Raw genomic sequence first — 25,906 nt, 5'->3', positions numbered from 1 at the left:
CTTTAATACTTTATATACATATCTAAAAATGTTTTTATTTAAATAACTTAAGAATTTTTCTCTAAGGCATTGCAATAGAAGCTCCTGAATTAACCAAGCAATATAAAATAAGCACTGACTGCTTGTTTGCCAAGAACTTTGCTGTAGGGACTGCATCTAACACAAAGTCCTCATTCTTCGAGAAAGTTTGGTTCAAGGGAAAATGGAAGTGAAAACCAACTTTAGAACTCTACACTAAGCCCCAAAAGAGCATTCCTTTTAACTTCTTTAACTAAGCCAGATCATCTCTTCTCCCAAGAAATGAACTTAGAATTCCTAAAAGTTCCTGCCAAACTTTATTTCTAGGTTTCCTTCCTTTGGAAAAGATTTCCCTTTACAACAAATATATTAGGAATATACAGAAGACTGATCTAACATTGATCTCTGTTTGAGTAAGAATCCTACAAAGATTATATCTCCTTTGAAAGTTTGGTATACTTTAGGTAGATTTCTTAGCTTAAGCACAAGAGTTTGAGATATTATTTTAAATTAAACCTTTCAATATGTTACTTGGTCACAGGTACCATTCAATGAACATCTACTTTATCTAAGGAACACTCTTCTTAAAAACCTATAAAACTAATTATCATCCTTACTTTACAAAGAAAGAAAGTGAGGCTCCAGAAAGATTGCTCTTCTATACATTAAATAAACTTGATGAATATTTAAAATTATTTTTGAGCTTCTGGGAAAAGACATTTTTATAACTTATAGTAATCAGTTCCAATCAGAAAAAAAAAATGCTTCATTCAAGTTTTGAGAATATGCATCTATCACTCTGAAACAACTACGTTAAGTAATTATAAATATTCCTCATAATGAAATTATAAGCATTTTCAAAAGAATAGAGTGAGACATTATGAATCTTTTATTGGATAAGGAAAGAGGAACCTAAAGAATTTGGGGAGGTCAATGAGTGGAAGAAATTGATGAGCTTTATCTGTGTACTTCAAAGTCCCATCCTCAAACTACTTAAATAAAATTTTAATTTTAAAAAAATTAGAAAAGGAAAAAAGGCAAAATACTTTTCTTTTCTATCTTTCTAACCTATCCAATTTCAGAGCAGGCAAACCTTATGTGAGAACAACCCAGAAATCTCAATCCTTGAAAAAGACACTAAGACAAATATAAGAAATTAAGGCCATCCTTTTTGCTTGTTCATATTCATTATGTATTTGTTCTTTGTTTATGTTGTACCACAAAGGGCAGCCCACCTTTAGATTGGTTTGTTTCGATAATTGAGAAAGTTATGAAACATAAGATTATCACTCAAATTAAAGAAATAATTCCAAAGTTTCAGATCCTTTTTGTCTTTTCAAGGAATATCATAAGTTACTTTGACCAAGCGAGAATAAATGAAATATAATTTATGGTGGACAGGAAAAGCTTATACAAAGTTAGTTCTTTTTATAAAACTTGGCATTAGAAAATAAGGAAAGGAAAAGCTTCCATCAAGAAAACACTCTAAATAACATCAGTTACCCCAAATACCTTTTTTAAACATGCCTGACCAAGTGGCTTAGTAAACAAATCTTATAAGAAATTATAATAAATCTTTACCTCATCTTCAACATCAATAAATGTACTCATATCTAGCTCTTCAGGAAATGTCATCCGATCATTCAATTTGATCCTGTGCATGGTTGTATAATCGAAATCAAATCTTTTCAATTGTAAGGTCAGTAGATAAGGGAAATGCAAAAACCGAAGGCCCTAAAAAAAAAAAAAAGGAAAGGAAAGAAACAGAAAAAAGAGGGACCTATTAAATATTGACTATATCTCAGGTAATTAAGTATTAATTTCTACATGGCATCTACCTTTCGTGCATCACACTTCTTCTTACAACGTTCACAAAAATATTGATTTGGGCCATCCAGGATCTCTGGCTGAATAAATGCATGCAATGCTTCTTCCTAGTTAAAAAAAAAAATTGTGTCATAATTACTTAAATATAATATTAATGACAAAGTCCTGAATATAAAAACATTGCTTAATGGTTAGAAAATTAGTTTAGTTAAAAATGGTTTGAAAATGAAAAAAGGATAAAAAATTAAAATGTTATTATAAAAACTGAGCAAAAATATAATTACTTATTTTATTCTTCATGAGATCTGCCTTTCCGACTACTGCACATCAGTCATTACTACCTAATTTTTACTGACTTTATGTTGTGGTGTTTGGCTAAGTAATCTAATAAAAATCCTCAGTCTTTAGATTAAAAAGCAAATCCATACTTTTTAGAAAAGCAGTTACATGTAGCACTTCAATCTTCTTATAAAAAGAGACATTTTAAAACTATGTAGTAACACAAAACTATGAAGAATTCACACTATTCATACACTTAGAAATCTAATAATCATCCTAATCACTATATTTAGGGTCAGTGATCCACCACTGCACTAGTTACAAAGGTTGAAAAACATTGTGCTATCTTCTCACACAATGTCTCACAACAGACCTGTCATATACTGCTCCATTTGAAAATGTATAATGAGAGCTACTGGACTGATCACCTAGTAGAATCATGTGGTTCTTTCTCCACACAGCCTTAAGACAGAAGCAAGAAACTTTTGAATACTGTTGAGGAATAAGTGGGCACAAAATTAATTTTTATTTTAATTTTTAATCACTAATTTCTCACAATCAAAAAAATGAACTTTAGTTAACACAATATACAAGATTGCATAATCCAAATTTCATTTGATGTCATCTCTTTTCTCCACATATGGTCTAAGCAGAACTACTGACATTATTTATTACATATAAAGAAAAAGAAATGGAATCATTAAGACAAAGTATCTTTAAATATCTGTTGTTCATTAAAAATAAATACAGAGCTTGATCTGGCAAAATGGACTTAGTTGTAAAACAGCTGGCAAAGCTTATAAAAACTACTATCCACATATTGTTTGACAAAGCTCATTTTGGAATAAGATCAAAAATATGAAAAGATATTAAAAATGCTTCTAATTTTATCCATTTCCTATTTGTTCTCAAAACGCAAGGAAGACCAAAGGTGGGAGAACCAATTAGCTGGGGGATGTCCACATGACCAAGGATTTTATTGAAGTCACAAGAAAGGACACATTTAGAATTTTTTTTTTCTCTAAAGTATAGTTTAAGCAGAAAAAAGGCAAATTCTGTAAAAAGAAGGAAAAGTTTCAGAGACATCGCATCTATAGCTGAACATAGAATTATATCAAATTTGTCAAGTTTTCCAAATAGAAGTAATTTGAACTGGTAAAATAGTCAATATCTAAAAAAGAAATCGAGCTGTGGGGGTTGGGGAGTGGAGAACAAGGAGAGTGAAAAATTATGTAACTTAAATCCTACTTTGGTAAGCTAAGGTATGTGTGTATTGGTCTCTGGTTTACAGTTCATAGCTACAGCTACCGTCTTTTTTTTTTTTTAGACTTGGAGAAAAGTTTAAAGAACAGAAAATTCCTATAAACTCTTTACTCAGACTCACCAAGTTTTAACATTTGCTACCGTTGCTTTATCATTATCCCACCCACATGCACATTATGTATTTTTCGGAACCACTTGAGAGTTGGTTCACACATTATGCTTTTCCTCTTAATATTTCAATGTGACATTTTAAAAACAAGAATATTCTTAAACATCAGTTAACAAATTCAGAAAAATTTAATATCGGTAAGTGCTTTCATCAGTCCATATTCCAATTCTGTCAATTATCCTAATGTCTTTTGTAGCTTTTCTCCCTATCCAGTAGAGAAAGGAATTCAGGATCACAGATTGCATTTGGCTGGCTGTCTCTTCAGATTCTTTTTGTATGGAACAGTTCCAAAGCCTGCCTTTCTTTCATGACATTAATATTTTTTTGTAGAGGCCAGTTATTTTATAAAATGTTCCACGACTTGCGTTTCTCTGATGCTCCTCATGATTAGATTCAGATTATGCATTCCTTTCTAGACTACTAAATTAATGGTGTGTTCTTTTAAGGGTATCACAGTCCTAACTTCAGTCACAGCTAGGGTGTTGTTCACTATAAAATTATCATTTTTCCTCCTTGTAGCTTATAAACAATATGTAAAGAGACCTTGGGAGACCATGCAAAAATCTTGAGCCTTAAACTTTCCATCCTAGATTTAGCATCCACTTATATATTCTTGCTTAAACCAAATTTTAATGTAATGCTTGCTTTATGAGCCAACTTGAAAATCTTTTTCTTTTAATAAAGGCTTTAAGTCTACTCATATTTGGTATGACTAATATGTTGTGTCTCATCTCAGTCACTACTGTATGATTACTGTGTGCATTAAGTAATATTTACTGTTCCTTTCTCTACATGGTATGTTTACTGTTTTTTATATTTTCTTTTGGTACTTAGGGAGGTTAGTAATTTTGTTTTAGTACATTTACACTTTTATTATTGTCCTTAATTCTCTTTATGTTCTCCCTTCTTACTTAAGCTTTTAGTGTTTAGTCTGCCATTTCTAAATGGTACTATTTTCCACCTATTCAACAGTCTATGATCTTATTCTACTTTCCTTTTTCTCTTTCTTATCCTTTTTTTCAGAATATTCTTTGTACTTTGTCTAACATAAAACACTTCAGACTATTCTACCTGTGTTCTCACCCTTTTAAAATTTAATATTTATTTTTACAATTTTAATTAGTTCTTAATTCTCTAATTCAATAAATCAAATGCTCAGTCCTTTTGCTGGAGCTCTCCTAGTGATCTCTTAGTTGGATGGAGCTCATCCTGTAATAAATTCCTCAGGAAGGGCTCATGATTACAATATTCAGTGAGTTTTTCAATGTTCAAAATTGGTTTTCTATTGCCATCATAACTGAAGGAAAATTTGGCTAGATACCAAATCCTTGGCTTATACTTTCTTTGAATTTCTTGAAACTGCTATTCTGTTGCCATGATTTGAATGTTACACCTCTTAATGGCAGTCCAATTTATCCTTAAAGTTTAATAGTTTGCTAAAACATTTCTCACAGTTGATCATTCCAGGTCAATGGTGGGCCCTTCAAAAGGCAGATTTAAATTTCCCTTATTCCCAGAAAGTTTCCCTGGAATATAGTTTATAAGTTTTGTATCACTGTTGTTTTTACACTTCAGGCTCCAGTTATGTTGGACTTCTTTTGCTGGTCTTCCCTTAACAATTATTCTGAGATCCTTCTTTTTTAATCTAATTTTCAGTTGATGTTTCTTAGATTTTCATTCCATTCTATTCTCTCTCAAACACTTCATCATTTATTCATTTCTAACAGTTTTATCTTTTTCTTTCCTGAGTTTAACATTCATTGAATTTCTTGTAATTTTCTTTTTAAAACTCCATTTCTCTCCTTAAATTTTTGGATACCAGATTGTTTTGCTCGTTTGAGAATATCTGATTTAGGCTAGAGTACTGTTCTACTCCATACTATTCTACTTTGTGGTTATTTTCCTGAGTGTTTTGTGTGTGTGGGAGGAGGGAGGCAGATTTTCATAAGCTGAAATGATTTCATACATATTTTGTTTTCTTCTAACAGTGGCTCTAAGTCTGATTTTTTCCCTACTCATTTTGTGGATAGCATTCCTTAGTTTGAGAGTACCTTATTTTATCAACTCAGTAAAGTGCAATTTATTGAACTGGTAATGGAAGGGGAAAGGTTGGTCTTCTCTCATTGTGCAGGATCTTTTCTTTTTCTTTTTCTTGTTTTCTCTCACTTGCTAAGGCTTGGAGGCACCCCTTCTGTTTATTTCCTTCTCCAAAAGCAAAATTCTTCCAAAGGCTGTCACTTCTAATCCCTCTCACTCTAAAACTCCTTCCCTGTAGTTGGTGCTATAAACTATAAAGTTCAATCTATGTTCACTATTTTGGCACATAACTGTTGTACTTCCTCTTTTTGAGGGTGGTTTTTCTTTGTTTTGCTTAAGTCCTTCGACCCCCTCTGATCTGTTTCATACATACAGTCTCTAAAGTTTCCCACTCCACACTCCCCACATATAGACTTGCAGCAGCAGTGGTACCTCTGTTGGAATTTGGTGGTTATTTTGCTACTTAAGCGGTAATTTAAAGTTCATGATATTCTATCTCCTAGTAATGCAAAAGGAACACAAATGAAACCCAACTAATGTATACCTTCTATGGGTTTTTTGAGAGAATGTGTGGAGGTAGCCACCATTATCCTTCAGACTGAGAACCAGTTAAAGCTATATTAGTAAGTTTTCTTCAATTTCTATATTAATAAGTTTTTACAGCTTATTCTAGCTTTTTTTTTAACAAGTTGTCACCAGGATAACTGTAATTAAGGTTAGTTATAAAAATTAGCTTCAATTCATCTATCCATTCAACAAATAAATATATGTGAATGATATGTAAATGGGCTAATGTGGTTATATACATTTATCCTCAATGTGAAGTACAAGGTAAATAAAAATCATGCCAAACTATATTATGAATACTAAAAAGTTATGGATCATAAAAATGGAACAAAGTATTATAAATGCTGTACCATTATTCTCTCACACACATAAACTGTACTGCTTACCATGAGCTGTCATCTTGAGTGTGTTAAATTCATGTATCATGTTTCTAAACTAGCTTTGGGTTGAATATGATTATTCTTTATCATTCCAAAGCGAAGATAACAATTTTATTTTCTACAACTTACACAGTATACAAAATGTAATTTTGTGCATTTTTTAGGACGTAATTTTCACAGTTCAGAATAGAATATAGAGAATTCTTATATCCTTAGTTCTCCAAATAAAAAATACTGGTTATCACAATTTTTAATGCAGAAAATCTAAGCACAGCACAATCAAAATATATAGCCAAGGAATGGTACTGTCTATAAATCTCATTTTTCTTTTTCCTCTTAACCTATATATAAATTCTTTCTCCATCAATGTCTATTTTATTTTAAATGGAGCATATTAAATTTTGATATTTTATTTTTCAAACTGAACAAAGATAAATCAGAACCACCACTGATAACTATTTCCTAACTGACGTTCATGTACTTAGCAATTTTGTGCTATTGATATATAGCAGCAGATATATGCAACTATCTTCCCAGGATATATTAATATACATATAACATGTTTTTGTTTTGTTTAGGAAAATTACTCCAAATACTTTTACCTAACCTATCCACTTATTTTAATTGCAATTTTTGAGATAAATGTAGATTTGCATACAATTATAATAGAGAGAACTCTTGTATACTTTGCCCCGTTTTCAATGGTAACACTTTATAAAACGATAGCATAATATCAAAACCAGGATATCGATATTGATGCAATTCATCTTTCTTATTCAGATTTTCCCAGTTTTAGTGTACTCATTTGTCTGTGTATGTGTTTTTAACTTATATACAATTTTATAACCTGTATCGATTCATGTATCTACTATGAGTCAACAGACTGAACAGTTCCTACACTACAAAGATGTCTTACGTTGACCTTTTATACTAATCAACTACCAGTCCTCCCCCAACCCCACCAAATCAGTAAGCTCTGGCAATGATTAATCTGTCTCCTAGTTTTAAAATGTTGTCATATCTGAGATATTATATAAATGGAATCATACCATATGTAACCTTTTGGGATTGGCTTTTCCCCACTCAGCATAATTCCCTGGAGATTCATTCAAATTTTTGTGTATCAATAATTTGTTCCTTTTTGAGTATTGTATGGTTTATATGTACAAAGGTTTGTTAAACCATTCTCTTACTGAAAGACACCTAGGCTGATTCTGGCTCTGGGACATTCAAAGCAAGCCACTATGAATATTTGTGTACAGGTTTTTGTGCGAACATAGGTTTTCATTTTCCTGGGATAAATACAAGAGTACAATCGCTGGAATTTATGGTAATTGCATGTTTAGTTTTCCAAGAAACAACCTGTAGCGTTTCACATTCCCAGCAAAAAAGTATGAGTGATCCAGTTTGTCCACAATGATGCCAGCTTTTTGTGCTGTCGTTATTTTTCATTTTAGCCATTCTGTAGGTAGTGATATCCTCATGGTGGTTTGAATTTGCACTTCCCTAGTAATGTTGAACACTTTTTCCTGTATTTATCTGACATCTGTATATCTTTTTGGATGAAATGTTTATGTCTTTTGCCAACTGTCTAAATGGATTGTTTGAGTTTGTTTTTTACTACTGTGTTTTGAGACTTCTTTACATATCCTATATACTAGCTCTTTGTCAGATATGTGGTTTGCAAGTATATTTTCCCAATCTATAGCTTCTATTTTTATTCTCTTCACATGAGCTTTCAAAGAGCAAAAATTTTTTAATTCTGATGAGTTCCAACTTATTAATATTTCCCATTATGGACAGCTCTTTTGGCATCAAATCTAAGAACTCATTGCTTAACCCTATGTCTGAAAGATTTTTTTCCTATTTATATTTCTATAAGTTTATAACTTTACACTCTACTATGATACATTATGAGTTAATTTTTGTACCAGACATGAGGTTTAAGTATAGGATTTTTTTGTGTGTGCATATAGATGCCCAATTATTCCAATACCATCACTTTTGTTTCTCAAATATCAGCTGGGCATATTTGTGTGGCTCTATTTCTGGGTTTTCTATTCGGTTCCACTATAATCTATTTGTTTATTCCTCTACCAATACCACAGAGCCTTGATTACTATAGCTACATAATAAGTCTTGAAATCAGGTAGACTAATTTCTCCAACTTTATTCTTCTTTTTCCAAATTTCTTTTAGCTATTCTAGCTATTTTAGTTCCTTTGCTTTCTACACAAATTTTAGAAATAGCTTGTGCCATCAAAAAATCTCGCCAGATTTTGCAAGAAATTTTATCAAAACTATAATTTGTAGAAAACTGACATCTTTACTATGTTGACTCTTCTAATCGATAAGCACAGTATCTCTCTCCATTTATTTAAATATTCTTTTCAGTTTATAGTTAGTTTCCAACACAGAGGTCCCAGTACATATTTTGTTAGATTTACACCTAAGATTCTTTTCTACAATTATATATGATATTGTGTTTTTAATTTCACTTTCCACATGTTCTTTGCTAGTATTTTAAAATACGATAGATTTTTGTAAGTTTATTTTATGTCCTGCTACCTTGCTAAACTCACTTATTACTTCTAGGATTTTTTTTTTTTTTTGGTAGATGATTTGGGAGGTTTTACATAAAATATGTTATTGTGTTATCTAAAAAGGGGTAAGGAACACTTAAAATTCTTCCTTTAATTTATATGCTTTTCATTTCCTCTTCTTGCCTTATTGTGTTGGCTAGGACTTCCAGTACTATACTGAGTAAGAGTAGTGAGAGCAGACAACCCTTGCCTAGACAACCCTGACGTTCTATGGGGAAAATATTCAGTCTTTCACCATGAAGTGTGATCTTGGCTGTAGGTTTTTTGAGTATGTTCTTTAACCAGTTGAGAAAATTACCTTTTATTCTTAGTTTTTGAGAGTTTGTATCATGAGTAGATACTGAATTTTGTCAAGTGATTTTTCTGAGTCAATTGATGGATCATGTAAATTTTATTCTTTTGCCTGTTATTATGGTATATTAGCTCATTGATTTTTAAGTACTGATCAGCCTTGAATCTCTGGAATGAACTCTATTTGGTCATGGTATATAATCATTTTTATATATTGCTTAATTCTATCTGCAATATTTTGGTAAGGATTTTTCCATATAGATGCCTTAAGGATACTGGCTTGGTCATAGTTTTGGTGTTGTTGCTGTTTGTTTTAACGGTCTTTGGTTTAATATCAGGATGAAACTAGCTTCATAAAATAAATTGGAAATGGTTCCCTCCATTTCTATTTTTTGGAAGAGACTGTGTAGAACTGATGTTCACTGCTCTAAAATGTTTCGTCCAAGTCTCCAGTAAAATCATCCGACTTGGAGATTTCTGATTTGAGAAATTTTTAATTATGAATACCTTAACAGTTACAGGGCTACTGAAATTATCTATTTCATACTGATGAGCTGTAGTTTGTCCTTTTTAATGCACTGGTTCATTTCATCTGAGTTATCAAATTTATGTGTGTGGAGTTGTCTGCTGTAGTCCCTTATTATCCTGTTGATACCTGCAAGGCCTATAGTGGTATTCATTTAATTTCTGATACTGGAAATTTCTGCCTTCTCTCCTTCTTTTTCTCTGTTGGTCTTGCTTACAAGTTTAAAAATTGTATTGATTTTTTCAAAGAATTAGTTCTTTGTTTTGTTTATTTTTATTGTTTTCAATTTCACTGTTTTCTGCTCTTTTATTTTGTCCTTTCTTCTGCTTGCTTTGGGTTTCTTTTGCTTTTCTTTTTCCAGAATAGGTGGGGCTTAGATTAGTAATTCAAAACTTTTTCTCCTTTTTACTAATGTAAGCATTTTACTAAATATTAGCATTTAATGCTCTAAGTTTTCCTCTCAGTACTGCTTTAGCTGCATCTCAAAATTTTTCATGTTATATTTTCATTTAGTTCAAAGTATTTTTTAAAAAATTTCCCTTTAAACTTTCTCTTTGACTCATGGATTATTTAGAAGTGTGTTATTTATCTTTCAAGTATTAGGTGATTTTCCAGTTATCTTCTGTTAATGATTTCCAATTTGATTCCACTCTGGTTGGAAAACACACACTTTATGAGTTTAACGCTTCTAAATTTGTTGTGTCTTTTGTTTTACGACCCAGGGTATAGTCCATCCTGGTATAAAGTCCATGGGCACTTGAAAAGAACGTGTACTCTGCTATTGTTGAGTGCGAATTTTTATAAATGTCAACTAGATCCTGTTAGTTGATGTTGTTGTTGAGTTCTATATGTTAGCTAATTTTCTGTCTAGAGATTCTACCTATCAATTATTGAGAAATGGGCCTTGAAGTCTCCAACTACAATTATAGATTTGTTAATTTCTACTTTCAGTTTGGGCAGTTTTTGCTTTAAATATTTTGTAGTTCTATTTATTCGATACACATTTATGGATTGCTATCTTCTTGATAGTATTTTATCATTATATAATTTATCATTATATAATGCCCATCTCTGTCACTAGTAATTTTCTGTGCTCTAAAGTCTACATTTTCTGATATTAATATAGCCATTTCTCATTTCACTTGATTAATGTTTATATGAATATTATTTTCCTTCCTTTTCCTTTCAACCTGTCTATACCAATATATTTGAAGGGAGTTTTTTGTAGATAGCATACTAACTACTCCGTCATGTTTTTTAATCTAATATGCTGATCTCGACCTTTTAGTTGGTATAGTTAGACCACTTACATGTAACTAAGTCCGCTATTTTAGTTTGTTTTTTTCTTTCTCTTGTCTTCCTGTGGATTACCTGAACATTTTAAAAATTCTATTCTGATTTACTTGTAGTGTTTCTGAGTGTATTTCTTTTTCAGTAGTTGTTCTAGGTATTATATACACGTAAGTTAACAGTCTACTGGTATCATCCTTTTACCAGTTCAAGTGAAGCACAGAAACTTTACTTCACTGTATGTCTTCCTACCCTCTTCCATTTACAATGTAATTGTCTTAAATATTTCCCTTACATGTTTTAGAATCACACTAGGCAGCATTATAATTTGGTTCAAACTTCAAACATAATTAAGAAAACTCAGGAGAAGGAAAGTCTATCCTATTTACTCAGATTTTTGTTTATCGTGTTCTTCCTTCATTTCCTAATGTTCCAAGATGTCTACCTTTTATCATTTCCTTTCTGTTTAGAAAACTTTCTCTAAACATTTTTTAAAGTTAGGTCTGCTGGTGACAAATTCTCTTGATGTTCTCTCATCCAAGAACGTCCTGATTTTCCCTTCATTCCTGAAGAATATTTCCCGAGTATAAGAATCTAGTTAACAGTTCTTGTCTTTTAACACCTGAAAAAATGTGCCACTTTCCTCTGGCCTCCATAGTTTTTCCTGACAAATCTGCTTATAAAAAATAAGAGTGTTTTTCCTATATAAGGATGCTCACTTGCTGCTTTCAAGATATTTTGTCTTTAGTTTTCAGAAGTCTGACTATAATTGGCTTTGACAGACTTCCTTTGGCTGTATGGGGTTTGCTCAGCTTCTTGGATCTACTTTTGCCAAATCTGGGGACTTTTCAGCAATTATTTCTTTGAGTATATTTCCAGCCCTGCCCTTTTTATCCTCTCCTTCCAGGACTCCGATGACACAAATGTTAGATCTTTTGTTATAGTCCCATGTGTTCCTTTAGAACTTTTCTTTCCCTCAGTCTATTTTCTATTTGCTATTTATATTGGGCAATTTCTATTGTTCTATCTTCAAATTCATTCACTGATTCTTTCTACTCTCTCTTCCATTCTGCTGCTGAGCCTATACATTGAGTTTTTAAACTTTTGGTTAAAATTGTATTTTTCAGTTCTAAATCCCATTTCATTTTTTTTTATATCTACTATTTCTTTCCTAAGACTTTCTAGTTTTTCACTTGTTTCCAGTGGGTTTAGGATCTCTCATTGAAATATTCCTATGATGGCTGCTTTAAAATATTTGCCAGATAATTCTAATATCTGTCATTTCAGTGTTTGTGTCTGTTGATTGTCTCTTCTTTCATTCAAAATGAGATTTCCCTGTTTCTTAGTAAGTAGAGTTTTTTTTTTTTTTATTGAAACCTGGACATTTTGGGTATTTTAGATTCTGGACCCTATATAAATCTTCTGGTTCAGCTGGTCACTTGACATTACTCCAGCAGGAAAGAAGGGCCCTGCCTCATTATGCCAGGTAGAAGTCCAGGTTTCCCACTTGGCCTCTATTGACACCTGAGGTAGGGAGAGCCTCCTCATTAGTGCTGGGCAAGGGTAGAGATTCTGGCTGCTCAATAGGCCTCTGCTGATATTCCTTGTCTGTTGAGGGGCAGGAGTATCTCTCTACTGCTCCACTTGCGGTCTCTGCTGACACCACAGGTAGGAGGGGGCGAGGCTCCTTATACTAGGAAGTGGTCAAAGTCCTGACTCTCCAGTAGGAATCATTTCAGTGGGAAGGGAAAGGAACACCTCCTTACTGTCAGGTGGGAGTGGCAGGCCAGGCTTTTCATGTGGTCTCCAGTGGCAGTGAACCAGGGGAACAGGAGAATGGCACTGGGAGGTTCATTCCTGCCCAGCAGAGAATGATACTCCTGGCTCACTACCTAGCCTTCCCTAAAACCACCATGGTGGGGGTTTAGAGAACCTTGTTACAACTTCATGAAGTTGGAAGTTTAAGATCCCCACTCAGCTTTGGCTGGCAAGTGTTGGGGCGGGGGCCACAGTTTCTGTGGTGTTCAGCCAGAGCAAAACAGTTACTGTATAAAAGTTTTCTGCTTTGTAGGCTGTCCCTTTTCTGGTCTTTTGATTAGAGAGAACAGGCCTTTTAGTTAGTGCCTATTGTTTCCAGGCTGCCAACTTCTTCAGCTCCAAATTTGGGATATATTAGGTAAAAAGAAAACCCAAGGAACTCACCCCATGTCATTTCTTGAGTCCTGGAGGTCCCTAGCCTTTATGCCTTTTTTCCACCTTTCAGAATCTCCTTTTTTATGTTTATTTTATATATAACGTTCAAGATTTTCAGTTGTTTTAGCAGGAAGAATAGGGCAATATACACCTACTCCACCTTCCTGAAAGCAGAAGTCCCCACTTTTTAAGCTGGTTCCCACTATGTCCAACCACACAAATTCTTAGAAAAATGAGGGGAAAGACTATGGAAGAGATTTATTTTTCTTTATGTGATGCTTACAAATTTGGAAAAGGTTGGACCATTCCACCACCCAAATGAGTTATATGACTAAGCCAACCACCTAAGAATATCCAAATCACCTGCTAAATCAAGATAAGGCTTCTGATATAAACTTGTATACACTAAACACTTGAAATGCTTATGATTTCATAAATATTTATGATTTTAATAACTTTCCATTCAAAACTTTAATATAATCATATCTTTTACTTAGGGAACAAAAGTCTTTTAACATAATCTGATCTTTCCAAAGACACTATATGGAAATGTACAGCTAACTCCAATTTCATACTTCTGAACATATTTTGCCATAATAAACAGATTTAAATGTACTTATCCAATAACAGAATAAAAGAAATAGAAAATGACCTAGAACAGTACCTGGCAGTATAGGCAACCTAATAATTATGTTAAATGACAAAAGATTCCCTTAAAAAGACAGTCTTAAAATTTTACTGTTAAATAGAAATGCATTTCCTTAGTTAATATCAAACATGAGGCTATATCATTTTTGTTTAGTTTATAAAATATGCTAATTTAACAAAAAAAAGTTTCTAATTTTTATGTATCATTAGAATGTATTTAGGACTATCTCCTTACAATAATACATTCTCAAATGAGCTTAGCAATGATCAGATTCAAGGTTTCTTTGATCATGAAATTCAGAAAGACTAGTTTTATATAGACAGCTCTAATCAGTAAAAATAAAAGGTTCCGATTAGCTAATAAATAATATTAAGAACAAAATTTTTAAAATAACAAGTAATTTTCAGCTGATATTAATTTTTTAGGATTAATAACTAAAATATATTAAAGCAGGAAATTAAAACACATATTTCAGTATTCTCACTCCACCTCAACATCCTAAGCACATAAATGATAAAGTAGAAACATTCTTAAAATCACTTTACTCTAATGAAGCACTTCCTAAAATACGTTCCTCAGAATCCAAGTGTTCCTTGAAATATTAACAGACATCCCACAGAGAAAGACAATGCTGGGTTAAACAAAGTTAAACAAATTTCTCTACTATAGGAATCCTCAGGGCATTTAAAATATGCACTTGAAATTCCCAAAGAAGATTACAGTTATACAGTTTCCCAAATTTATTTAATCAAAGAAACCTTCTCCTGACCATCTGTTAAATTCTGCTGGAGACTGGTGTTGAACAGTACTCAATCTGACAGAAAATGGCAGAACAGCCCTTCAATACTGATTCCCTACTTGATCAGGTAAAATGAAGACCAGAAATTTAATAAATATCACAGTTACAATAACTAAAAAATAATTCCATTAGGAAAATATTATGATGAAAAACTTTAAAAATTGTAGGCAATTATTAGCACTCATTAAAAACAGTCCTCTATCAATCATGCTGAAAACGACCATAAAAACTGATTATATATGTTATAAGGAAAATTAGCTAAGTGCTAATTCTATTCACATTTTAATCTTAAATATTATTCTTAAGTAATTTATTTGAGCATGCACAAAAACAACTCCAGAAACTAGATGTTTCAGATAGCTAAAAAACAGAAAAAAAACTTTAATTTTTAACAGAACTTCACACTTAATTGTCTGAAATTAAATATCAGTTGTTAACCTCACTATATACACACATCTATAATATTGCGGTTCACTGAACAGACACAGAATAAACAAAACATATAACCATCAATGTTGTCTGTGTATGTATGTACATGTGTGTATATGTGTGTATTTGTGTTTATATGTGTGTATAATATATCCAATAAGATAAAAATACCAGAATCTATAATTAAAAGTGGGAATATAAATTTAAAAAGTTCATTTAAGAGTTCAAGTCAATTCAAATATTATAGATAGCCTTAATGAGATTTTATAATGCATCTTTTAACTAGATTTTTATAATCCACATTTATACCAAATTCATTTTAAAGCACATAAAATTAACAAAATACACAATGGCAAACAGTGATATAAAACTAATTTTAAATGCTGTGTAATAATTTCTGTGGCTTAAGTAGTATAGGTTATAGGTTCTGAATTCAGAAAATAATGGGAGATCACTTACCTCCAACTAAAGTTCTCTGAAGGTAGTATCCTCCTTAGAACCCCTATCTTGGGTAGTTTCACCTGCTGTTATTTCCCTCAAGAGATTTCAACAAAGTCTAGGAAGTTTTAAATTGCCTTCTGCAAGCCCTATTAGTGCATGTTTGTTATAAACCTGCTTACATACTGCCTCATAGCTGTAACTTCCAATTCTCACTGAATCACCACCACCACTACTATCCCCACCATCCCTGTTATCAATGGAGGATACTACCCTTGGAGAATTCCATTTACAAAGGTGAGTTTTTTCACTTCTCCAAAAGTATCCTCTAAATCACTTCACTGCTGTGTCTATAATGTACTTAAGAGAGTGGAGGCAATTTAACAGGTGACTAAATAATGACAAAAATTTAGCTAAGCATTTATATTTGAATACTCAAATATAATAATGCAACATAACAACACAAATAAAACCAGCTTCCTCAACATTCAATTGATATATAGAAAACTAAACTGAATGTATACATTAAAAAATCCTTCATAAATACTTCCATAAACAAAATAGAAAAAATATTCTGTATCATTTAGGGATTACCAAATATTTCTGTAGTAAACCTTCAACAAATATTTTGTTAAAGAAATGCTAATATTAAAAATGAGAAAATAAATAATTGAAAAATAAGTATTAACCAATTTTCAATGGTTTTTCAGTACATCGTTTCTACATTAAACTATGAAAATAAAGTAAAAACAAAACAAAAATGAAAAGCAAAAACAGTCACTCAAACCATGGGGAATCTTATATACCTAAAGTAATAGTTTATGAAGGGTATACTAAGCATTTAACAAAAATTTTCAAATCTATTCAGGAAGTGGACTGAAATTAGTCAAGGAAAAGAGTCTTGATCTTCCACTATCCAGAAAATGTCTTTTACTTTGGATTCCACTGACTGATTCTATAACTTCTTGCTGATTATTTTCTGATAGCCATATAAAAGCAGGAGGAAAAAAGCAAACGGAATCAATCGTCCCAGAGACCAGAAGACTAAACATTTGTGTAGCACTACTTTTGAAGACAAAGTACGGACTAGCTTTAAAAACACTGATTTTAGCTGCAAGCCACCATCAGCTTGTTAGCAATATAAATAAGACCCAAAACATCATGATGAAATTCTACTTTTATGTCTAGGTTAGCTCTGAAAGATCCCACCGGCTCAAAATAGGTTCAAAATAAGTGTTTCTGAGCACTCTCATTTTAAATACCAACTTAACTCCTTCCATGACTCTCCTCATATATAAGTAAACACACATAATAAAATGCAATAATAAAACACCAAAAAGCAATTAAGAAATGGATAACAGGAAGAAAATCTTAGATAATCTCCCACTTACTCAATATAAAAATAAACTAATTATATATAGTTCTGATTCTTCAAATTATCAGCTCATACAATGCATGGTTTTAAATTAAATTTTGGAATAGGATGCTCCTTTAAAAACTGTAGACTCTGTTTATCATAGAACCAAAGGTTATTTTTCAAATTTTAAAAGTGTATGGAACAAAATAATGTTCCCCAAACAAAATATACTTTCCAATGCAAAAAAAAAAAAAAAAAAAAAAAACAAAAAAAAAACCATTTACAAAACAGGCTGTTTAGAGGTAAAAAAAAATAATAATAGAGTAAAATAATTTACTCACCTATAAAATACTGAGCCATGAGGCAGAATATATGCATTCACTTTCCCTCTTATACATGCACTCTTGGGACTCACTGAAGGATAAAAAACCTTCTAGATCTTGCTAGTTTAAATGCAGGAATGGCTAACAACCCAAGAAGGTATATCTAGGATGATACTTACCTTACAATAGATTATACCACTGTGCTATTATGTATTCTGCATATGGATACACAAGCAGTCAGCAGAAAGATACACACCACACTAGCAAATGCTTGGCTGGACCCATAAGGTCGGATGACCAATGGAATATCAAGATATGTGTCGATTCTCCAACCTTCATAACCACATTCTAGACATCTTACGTAGTCCTTCAGCTTGCCTTGATATAGTTCATTTATAAGATCAGCCTAAAAATAAGAATATTTACATTTTAAAAAGTATTCCTTAAAAATAATTTTTAAAATATGTGAAAACACAATAATTCATGCTTTTAAAAATGAGTTACAAAAGAACATTCATTCTTACCATTAGTTTTAGAAAGCTTTAAGATCTGTCTGAAACTCTATTGAGAAAATCAAGACTTGATAAAAATCAACTAAAAATAAAATTAGATTAACACTAATTTAAAAATCAACGACAAAAATTAACTATTTCAATTCTCATATATTAAAAATCTCACTATTAATAAATGTTCTATTAAATAAGTTACTAATTTATTATACTATTGAGCCTCATATCTTTTTATCAGGATGAAGCTACATCCTAATCTACCACTTTAGGCATGTTGATAATTACAGTTAAATAACTGGTTGTTTTTACAGCTTTACATATGCATATTGTCAGTCTCATAATATATTCTGATTTCTAAAATTATATCTTCTAGCTCAAGATGCAAATAAAACTTTTGAACTTTCAGTAATATATATCAAACAATTTTAAGAAGAATGTACTACTTTTTTTAAATGTGTAGAAATTAAAAAAAAATCTTAAACTCCACACCCCCTTCAAAATATCATCTAAAAGAACAGCTTTCTCACCTACTCCTCACACTTAGCCAACTAGGGCTGTTCTGGCCCAAAAAAGGTACATAACTCCCTAAGAACCTGCCATGTGAACGTCTGGCCTCAAAATTCTTGTACCCAAATTTGGAATTCAGTAGGAATGCCCCAGCTGATCTGAATGGAAGTATTGACCTACAGACAAGTAACAAGAGGAAGGGTAACTTCAGATCTATGAAGAAGAAACAGCACCCTAATACCATCTATATAAAGTTACTAAAACACAATTCCATAGGACTATATAGAGAAACTAGATCACTAAATGAACTCAATTTTTTTTTTCATTATCTCTTAAGAATAGACAAGAAAGCATATTACAGTTTACCTCTTTCATAAATTTACATTTCTTCAGATGTCTAGGACTTATGAGCCTTCAACCAGGATCCACCATCATTTCTACTCTAATACTATTTATTTAATTAAGGCTTCTTTGTTTACCTGCTCCAGTCCTATATGATTATCTTCTGCATCTGGAAGAGCATTTCCTAGTGTTTCAATCCAGTGTTTTTCAGTTTTGATAGCAAGCCACAGAAAAAAAATTTTTTTTCCTCGCAACTAGTACATATAACTGTTACAAAAGTTGGATAATACAATACTTACCCTTACTTATGTGATGCTCTCTTATACTTTTCTATTCCAGTTTTTAAGTGCTAGAGTGACCAAACTGATTTTGTAACCCATAAATGGATCCCAGTCTGTAGTTTGAAAAACTCTGGTCCAAGCTATCGTAATTGCTCCAATCAGACAGTAGACCCGCCAGGCTACCTTCCAGATTCTTCCTCTTTTTCATCCCTATGATCCTCTCTCACTATATCCAGTATAAATTCTCTACTGTGTCTAGGATCCTAAATGTCAAAACCATATGGCTATACCCCACAGGTCAAAACAAAGGTAATGCTTGACGAGTGTACTGTATAATATGCTACAGATTATAAAACATGCAAATTACGCAGTAAATATCTGAAAATGTTAAAAATCATCCCCCCAAATCAATCTTTCTCTCTCTCTCTCTCTCTCTCTCTCTCTCTCTCTCTCACACACACACACACACACACACACACACACACACACACACACGAATTATACAGTTTTTAGCTAAAAAGAGACCATGTGGATAATAGAGCCCAACTTCCTTATTTTAAAGATGAGGAAACTAGGGTCTAGGGAGGTTTAATGAGGATTTTTATGACTCAGTTCATGGCTAAGTGAGAACCTACTACTTTCAATTCCCCATTTAGTACTTTAACAACTGAACTATGCCCAAGTTAAAACATTTCAGTATGTTAAAATAATGAATTATTTATTAGAAAACACTCTCCTCAAATTGAGAGAGATAAATTACCTGTTCTGTTTGTTTCCATTTCTGTTCCAAAGCATCAAACATGACTCTGCACAGTTCTTGCACATCGTGCTGCTGCCAAGCTATTTTAAGATAAAATTTAATTAAAAATAGCAATAAATTTAGTGCAATAAAATGTTAACTTGTTTAAAAGCAAATGTCAGAAACATGGGAAAAGTCTACAGAAAATGCCAAATTTAAAAGGAACATAAAATATACACTACAGTCATGAAAAGGGGGGAAAAAATCAAGAGACCTCAGCATTTTATAGATAACACACTTTATGGTACTATGAATATTTGCTATTTTTGTTATTTTTCACTGTAAAGAAAAATCTGACAAACTTTAAAAATTTTAGTTTTACATACAGAGTATAACCAAATATATTTTATAAGAAATTTTTAACTGATCAAAAATTCATCCCTCAGAGCATATTAAATCTTTTAAATTAGTCATTTTTAAAGCCCAGCAAAAAGCAATAAAAATGTTTAAGGTAAAATTAATTAGTTCTTAATTTATTTTGTTATTTGTTTATAATATTGTCTCCCAGAATTCCTTTGAATATTAGAAATACTTATCATTACAAGAGAATTAGTACCCTCACTACTATCCCATCCAAAGCTCCTTGTAACATCTGTGGTTTCAATTGCTCTCTTTTTGCTGGTTTGTAACAATACAAAAAGCCTTTGTAGTTGGTATGGGATACTTGTCACTGGATCTTCTTCAGATTCTTCAAATTCCCACCTATTAAAATGAAATGAATGAAAATTATAAAATATTTTTATTCTTTTAAGTATAATTAATATTAACCTCATAATAATCTAAGATCCTAATTCTGGTGGCTATACAGTTTGGATATTAATTGAAGTTATTAATATCTAACAAAACAGTTTTTCTCCAATTCATAAATTCAGAAGAAATTTAGATTTTAACAAGAAAAGACATGAGAAAGTAACATGAGTGAAAGACATTTAGAGGAATCATCAAATTTGAATCTGATCACGACTCTTGTCCTAATTACTGACTCACAAAAAAAATATAGGGAGAACAATATTAAATGACACTGGCAGCATTTAACCATCAAAATCCAAACTGTTGAAAACTACAGGACAAATATCATCAGTTTCAATATATATATTTAAAAAAATAAATTACAAGGGAGAAAAAAGATAGAAGGGGATTAAAAATAGATTAAATGTCAGGCCAATCAATTTCAATCCATGGATCTTGTTTGGATCCTGATTTGAAGAAATCAGGGAAATCTTAGCACAGACTTGAGATAAAATTTACAGATGATAGAGTAAATTTTGGGAGAATAATTCCAAAAAATCAGAGTGGAAGATTATTTATAAAAACAACTGATCATGAGTTGATAATATTCAGAGCTGGGTGATAGGTATAGAAAAATTCATTACACTATTTCACTATTTTTTAATACATTTGAAATTTTCCAAAATAAAATGTTTTAAAGAGAATATAAATAAATAAAATAATCCAGATAAAATTTTTAACCTCACAAACTTATGATAAACATTAGTTTTGCCCTAACTACAGGGATTGTCTCAATAACAAGCAAATTTTTACCATAGAACTTAAGATCTCATGGAAAAAATAAGATTGGAGGACTAAGGTTTATAATGCCTCCACATCTAAAGTGGTAGAGTCTGTGCTGGTTATCATGTAATAAGTGAAGAAATGGAACAAATAGATTTCTAGTCTTTAATGCTAATGCTACCCTGTCTGTAGCCCAGCAGAGCCCAGTCTTTTCAACAAGTTATCACTTCCTTAGTTCTACATTATGAAACATCATCGGACTCTCAGACTTTGATTCCCTACCTGCAATAAACACCACTCTAGTCTTACGATCTCCAAGGCATTTGGCCTTTCTCTTTAATCTCATGTCTCACTCTCCCTTCTCACTCACAGGGTTCCAGTCACAATGCATTTCTTTTTTTCCTCAAAGACTTCTGCACTTGTAGTTCTGTCTGCCTTGAATGCTCTTCCCCCAGATCTTCATAGCACTGGCTCCTGTGAAGTCTATTCACATGGTAGTTCCTTAGAGAGGCCCTCCCTGACTACTCACTCCAACTCCTGACAACTCTTTCCACATTGCCCTGCTCTATTTTCTTCGTGGCAGATATGACTGTGTGAAATGAACTCATTTATGTAAGCTGACCTATGGAAGGTCTAAGGGAGGGACTTTGTTTCATTCACCACCGTAATTTCTTTGCCTAAAAGAGTGCTTTGTACACAGTAAGTAGCCAATATATGTTTACTGTTGAATAAGTAGCCTTGGTTATGCTCTTAATCTTCTCTACAGTGATATAAATTTATAGACCACTTTCAAGGGACTCATGGTTAATCAAGTTCTTGGGACCTCCCCTCCTATGCACTACTCGTCGAAGCAGGCACATCACCCTAGACTATGCAATTTGTTCTAGTTTTGAGGGCAGGGTCTTTCTTCTCAACCTGGCCAAACCATATCTAGCTTTATGACCTCAAATTCTATATTCTATATTAAGCCACTTCTCCAAGTATCATTAATCTCCCTTTTCGCTAAACTATGGCATTTATCTGCTCTTAAATGTTATTTAAACTATTTCATACATACACATGTTGCGATTGTGGAGATCTGTAACTTACTCATGAACAAAGGCCTTATTTATAACTATCTCTATTCACCAGGTTCCTAGCACATAAATACTAGTTGAATGAAAATACTTGTTGAATGAAAAATATGTCAACTTTTAAAAAAGTAAATTCAAATTAGTGAGCTTACATATGAACGTAATGGTAATATAATGTTTGAATACGACCAATATTAAAAGTTCCCAAAATACTTTAAATAGATATTTACAGTAATTTCAAAGATGTTACTCAAAAGTAACACAATAAAGGAAAGAAATCAGTTTATTTGTACTTTAAAATGTTTTAAAAAATAAAAGTTATGTATACCTTAAAGAAAGCATACAAAGCAAGGGTGTACTAAATGTATCATAATAGTTACTCATAAAAATAAATGTCTGACTTTAGGGTTTATTTAAATATGGACTTCCTTCATAGAGCATGTATCTGATGTATATACAGTCTTTTAGAAACATACACACAAACACAAAACACAGGACCGTTGCATTATATATTAACTAAAAACAAAGTTTGAAAGTTTAAAAAGACAACTTTGTTTCTTGAATTGAGAAGTGGAGGGAAAAAAGTGGTCTACACATTTGAATTATCTTGAAAGCAGATAACATGTTTCTTCATAAAGGAATTAAAGTTGTAAGAAAGGGAAGTTAATATACAATAATTTATCTCAAATGTAAATCTTATCAATTTTATCCTTTGCTGTCTACGCAATTCTTTCTCCCCAGAACATTTTCATATGCCAATCTCCCATAAAATCTTTTTCTTATATACTATTCAAGAAGGTGTGTCTTATGCAGTGAGAAATGACTCATACTTTACAAATAACTGCAATAAGATAAATTAGATTTTATTAGCTAAAAACTATATTTTCATTCTTCAATAAGTTTTACTTTTAGAATTTTTTTGAATACTTACTTATATAATGCATTTCTAAATTCAGGAGTCATAAAAAGTGTTTGTAAAAGGCTATTCAAATAGCAAGTCATTGCTTGGTTTACTAATCCCACATATCCTTTAAAAAGAAAACACAAACATAAATCAGCATTTATATTTAAAAACAATTGAGAACTTAAGGATTTGATATATGGTAAAATTGAGAGGTTAAGGTTACTCAGTTGGAAATTATTTCAATTTTTTCATCAGCCCCTAAAAAGACCCCATTTCTAATATATATACTATATAAACCTTGCTTCTCAGAAAAAGTCAGGGTATCTTGTTATATATGTCCAGATAGACCTATGGATATTATATACCATGTAATAAAATTTTAACAAAAATGCTTAATATGATGTTTAATTGACATAAAAATAATGTTTCCCAAATCTAGACGTTGTGGATTAAAATTAAAAAGTATGAACATATCCACTTTAACTATCACATACACCCAATGTAGGAAGACTGAACCGAACCCATTACCCCTGTCATCAGGCCCCATAAACGAACTTCTATGAAGAATTAATAACGAGATAAATTCATTACATGAAAACTCAGAATGATTTCCTCTATTTTAATAAGCCATAAAGTTTGAGATTCTATAGATCAGCATGCTGTGCAGAGTAAATATAAAGTAAGAAGTCAGAGAGAGAAGTAGAGAAGGAGAGAGGGAAGGAGAGAGAAGAGAGAAAAGAAAAAGAACTTACATGAACTTCAAATTTAAGTGAATAATTAAAAGTACTTAGCTTTATATGTCTAATTGGATATGGCTACCACTGCTGAAACATTTTTAGAACTTCCCTTTTGAAGTAGAATTTCAGGTCCAGTTTATGAGATACTCATATACAAAAAAAAAAAAATCAGTTTCCTCATTTTAATTACACTTCGATATGTAAGCAAAATGTGGTAAACACCTTGCTTAAACTTACTCCTACTTAATACTGAATGACTTGGTTGTCTCAAAAAAACATATCTTTTCTCAAAAGATGCTGAAGATGTTCATCAATGCTTTTCAAAATACTTTTTCAATTTCTCAACAACTGTAAAAAAATGTCTTAAGAAATGGTAGGCTTTGTGGGTAACTACACTGCCGAAGAAAGTGATGAAAGGACCAAAAAGTATGCATGATAAATCTTGGGCAGTTGTGAAAAAGAGGAATAGATTCCACACTATCTGTACCTGTACGATTCTAAGAACAGACCAAGTAGCTACCCACTTTTCACACTGGACTAAGGTTCAAGCTTTGATTTCTAAAGGCTTTCATTTTTATTTTAATAACAATGTGTTTATATATTTTACTCTACATTATTTTATAATTATAAACCTCTTCAATTCCTAACCACACCCCATCTGAGTTGTTTTCACAACATCCTGTCCTTAACCTGCATCAGAGACTTTACTTCACTGTTCTGTAATTACCTATTTATTTATATATTTTTTCCAACAGACTGGGAGGGCAAGGATTGGATTGGATTTCTCTACTCTACTACTTGGCACATGGGGGGAAGTGCATAAGACTTGCAAGTAACTCAAATCTATATATTTGGCCTGATTATTAATAATGAAAAGCATTATCTCATTCTTAGTTCATATAAACAGACTCTTCCCCATGAACACCACTACCAGGAGAACAGGTTGTTCTACACCTTCTTCTCTGCAGAGACTGCCTGGGATTTGCCTTCTTCTCCATCTCTTTCCCCCAATTCCTCAACTGTTAGGGACAACCACTCTACCTATAGCTTTAAAAAGTAAATGAATACTACTACTGTCCTTTATATACCTTACATGGCGATCGTGTACCATTTATTTATGACCTTATTTCCTTTCCCTGGGCTTAAAAAAGGGGTGATGGGGGGAGGGGTTAAGTGAAGGAGGGGGGAAAAACAATTCATTTTTGCATTTGCTCATTGATTTTATCATTAGCAATAAAATCACATAGAAACCTACAGCCTTTTGTAGTTGACTCAGAATCATAAATGTACTACTATGTTCTTAAAATATAAAGATTTTAGTAAGACTAATAAGAATAAAATGCTACTGAATTAATAGAAATCTTTTGTTAGTATGCACTGTATAAATTGACAAACTTCAAATGACAACTATTATTAAGTGAGTCCTATATCTAAAATAGCTATAAGTCAATATTGTTAAGTATAAGCCAGTAAAGGAGAATGTGAGAATATATGTCATTCTGTAGAGGGTACATGCAGAAATACTGAACAGAACCAAGAGATAATGAAGTAAACATTTAACAAGCTAAATGAAATAGGATGTAACAGGCAAACTCCTGGAGTAGATAAAAGAATTGTTAAGGAAACTGGGCACGGACTGATATTGTGGATTTAAATGATGAAATACCCCAGTTTTATAGTTTCTAATCACATCCAAGTCCATAACAGCCTTCAGTCCACTCCCATTCCTCAAAATTCACACCTCTCCACCTCCAACAATTTTCTATCAACAACAGCTGACTACCAGAGGGATTGGTAGGCAAGGA

The 25,906-nt window shown here is 32.1% G+C and overlaps 1 protein-coding gene across 4 annotated transcripts in view; it reads right to left on the bottom strand.

The window, feature by feature from the left end:
* USP47 (ubiquitin specific peptidase 47) overlaps positions 1-25,906 on the bottom strand; it is a 96,478-nt gene that overhangs the window by 28,352 nt on the left and 42,220 nt on the right. For all 4 annotated transcript variants that reach the window (XM_015596478.2, XM_006905642.3, XM_015596479.2 and 1 more), the window contains 6 exons: positions 23,392-23,488; positions 20,432-20,577; positions 19,837-19,916; positions 17,694-17,843; positions 1,857-1,952; positions 1,600-1,752 (listed from right to left, as the gene is read on the bottom strand). In XM_015596478.2, the coding sequence (XP_015451964.1) occupies positions 1,600-1,752; positions 1,857-1,952; positions 17,694-17,843; positions 19,837-19,916; positions 20,432-20,577; positions 23,392-23,488 (722 nt within the window). The remainder of the gene's footprint in view (positions 1-1,599; positions 1,753-1,856; positions 1,953-17,693; positions 17,844-19,836; positions 19,917-20,431; positions 20,578-23,391; positions 23,489-25,906) is intronic.

The sequence above is a fragment of the Pteropus alecto genome, unplaced genomic scaffold, assembly GCF_000325575.1.
Source record: "Pteropus alecto unplaced genomic scaffold, ASM32557v1 scaffold461, whole genome shotgun sequence".
NCBI lineage: Eukaryota > Metazoa > Chordata > Mammalia > Chiroptera > Pteropodidae > Pteropus > Pteropus alecto.
Note: the sequence above shows the minus strand (reverse complement) of the source record. Positions and strands in the feature narration are given on the sequence as shown.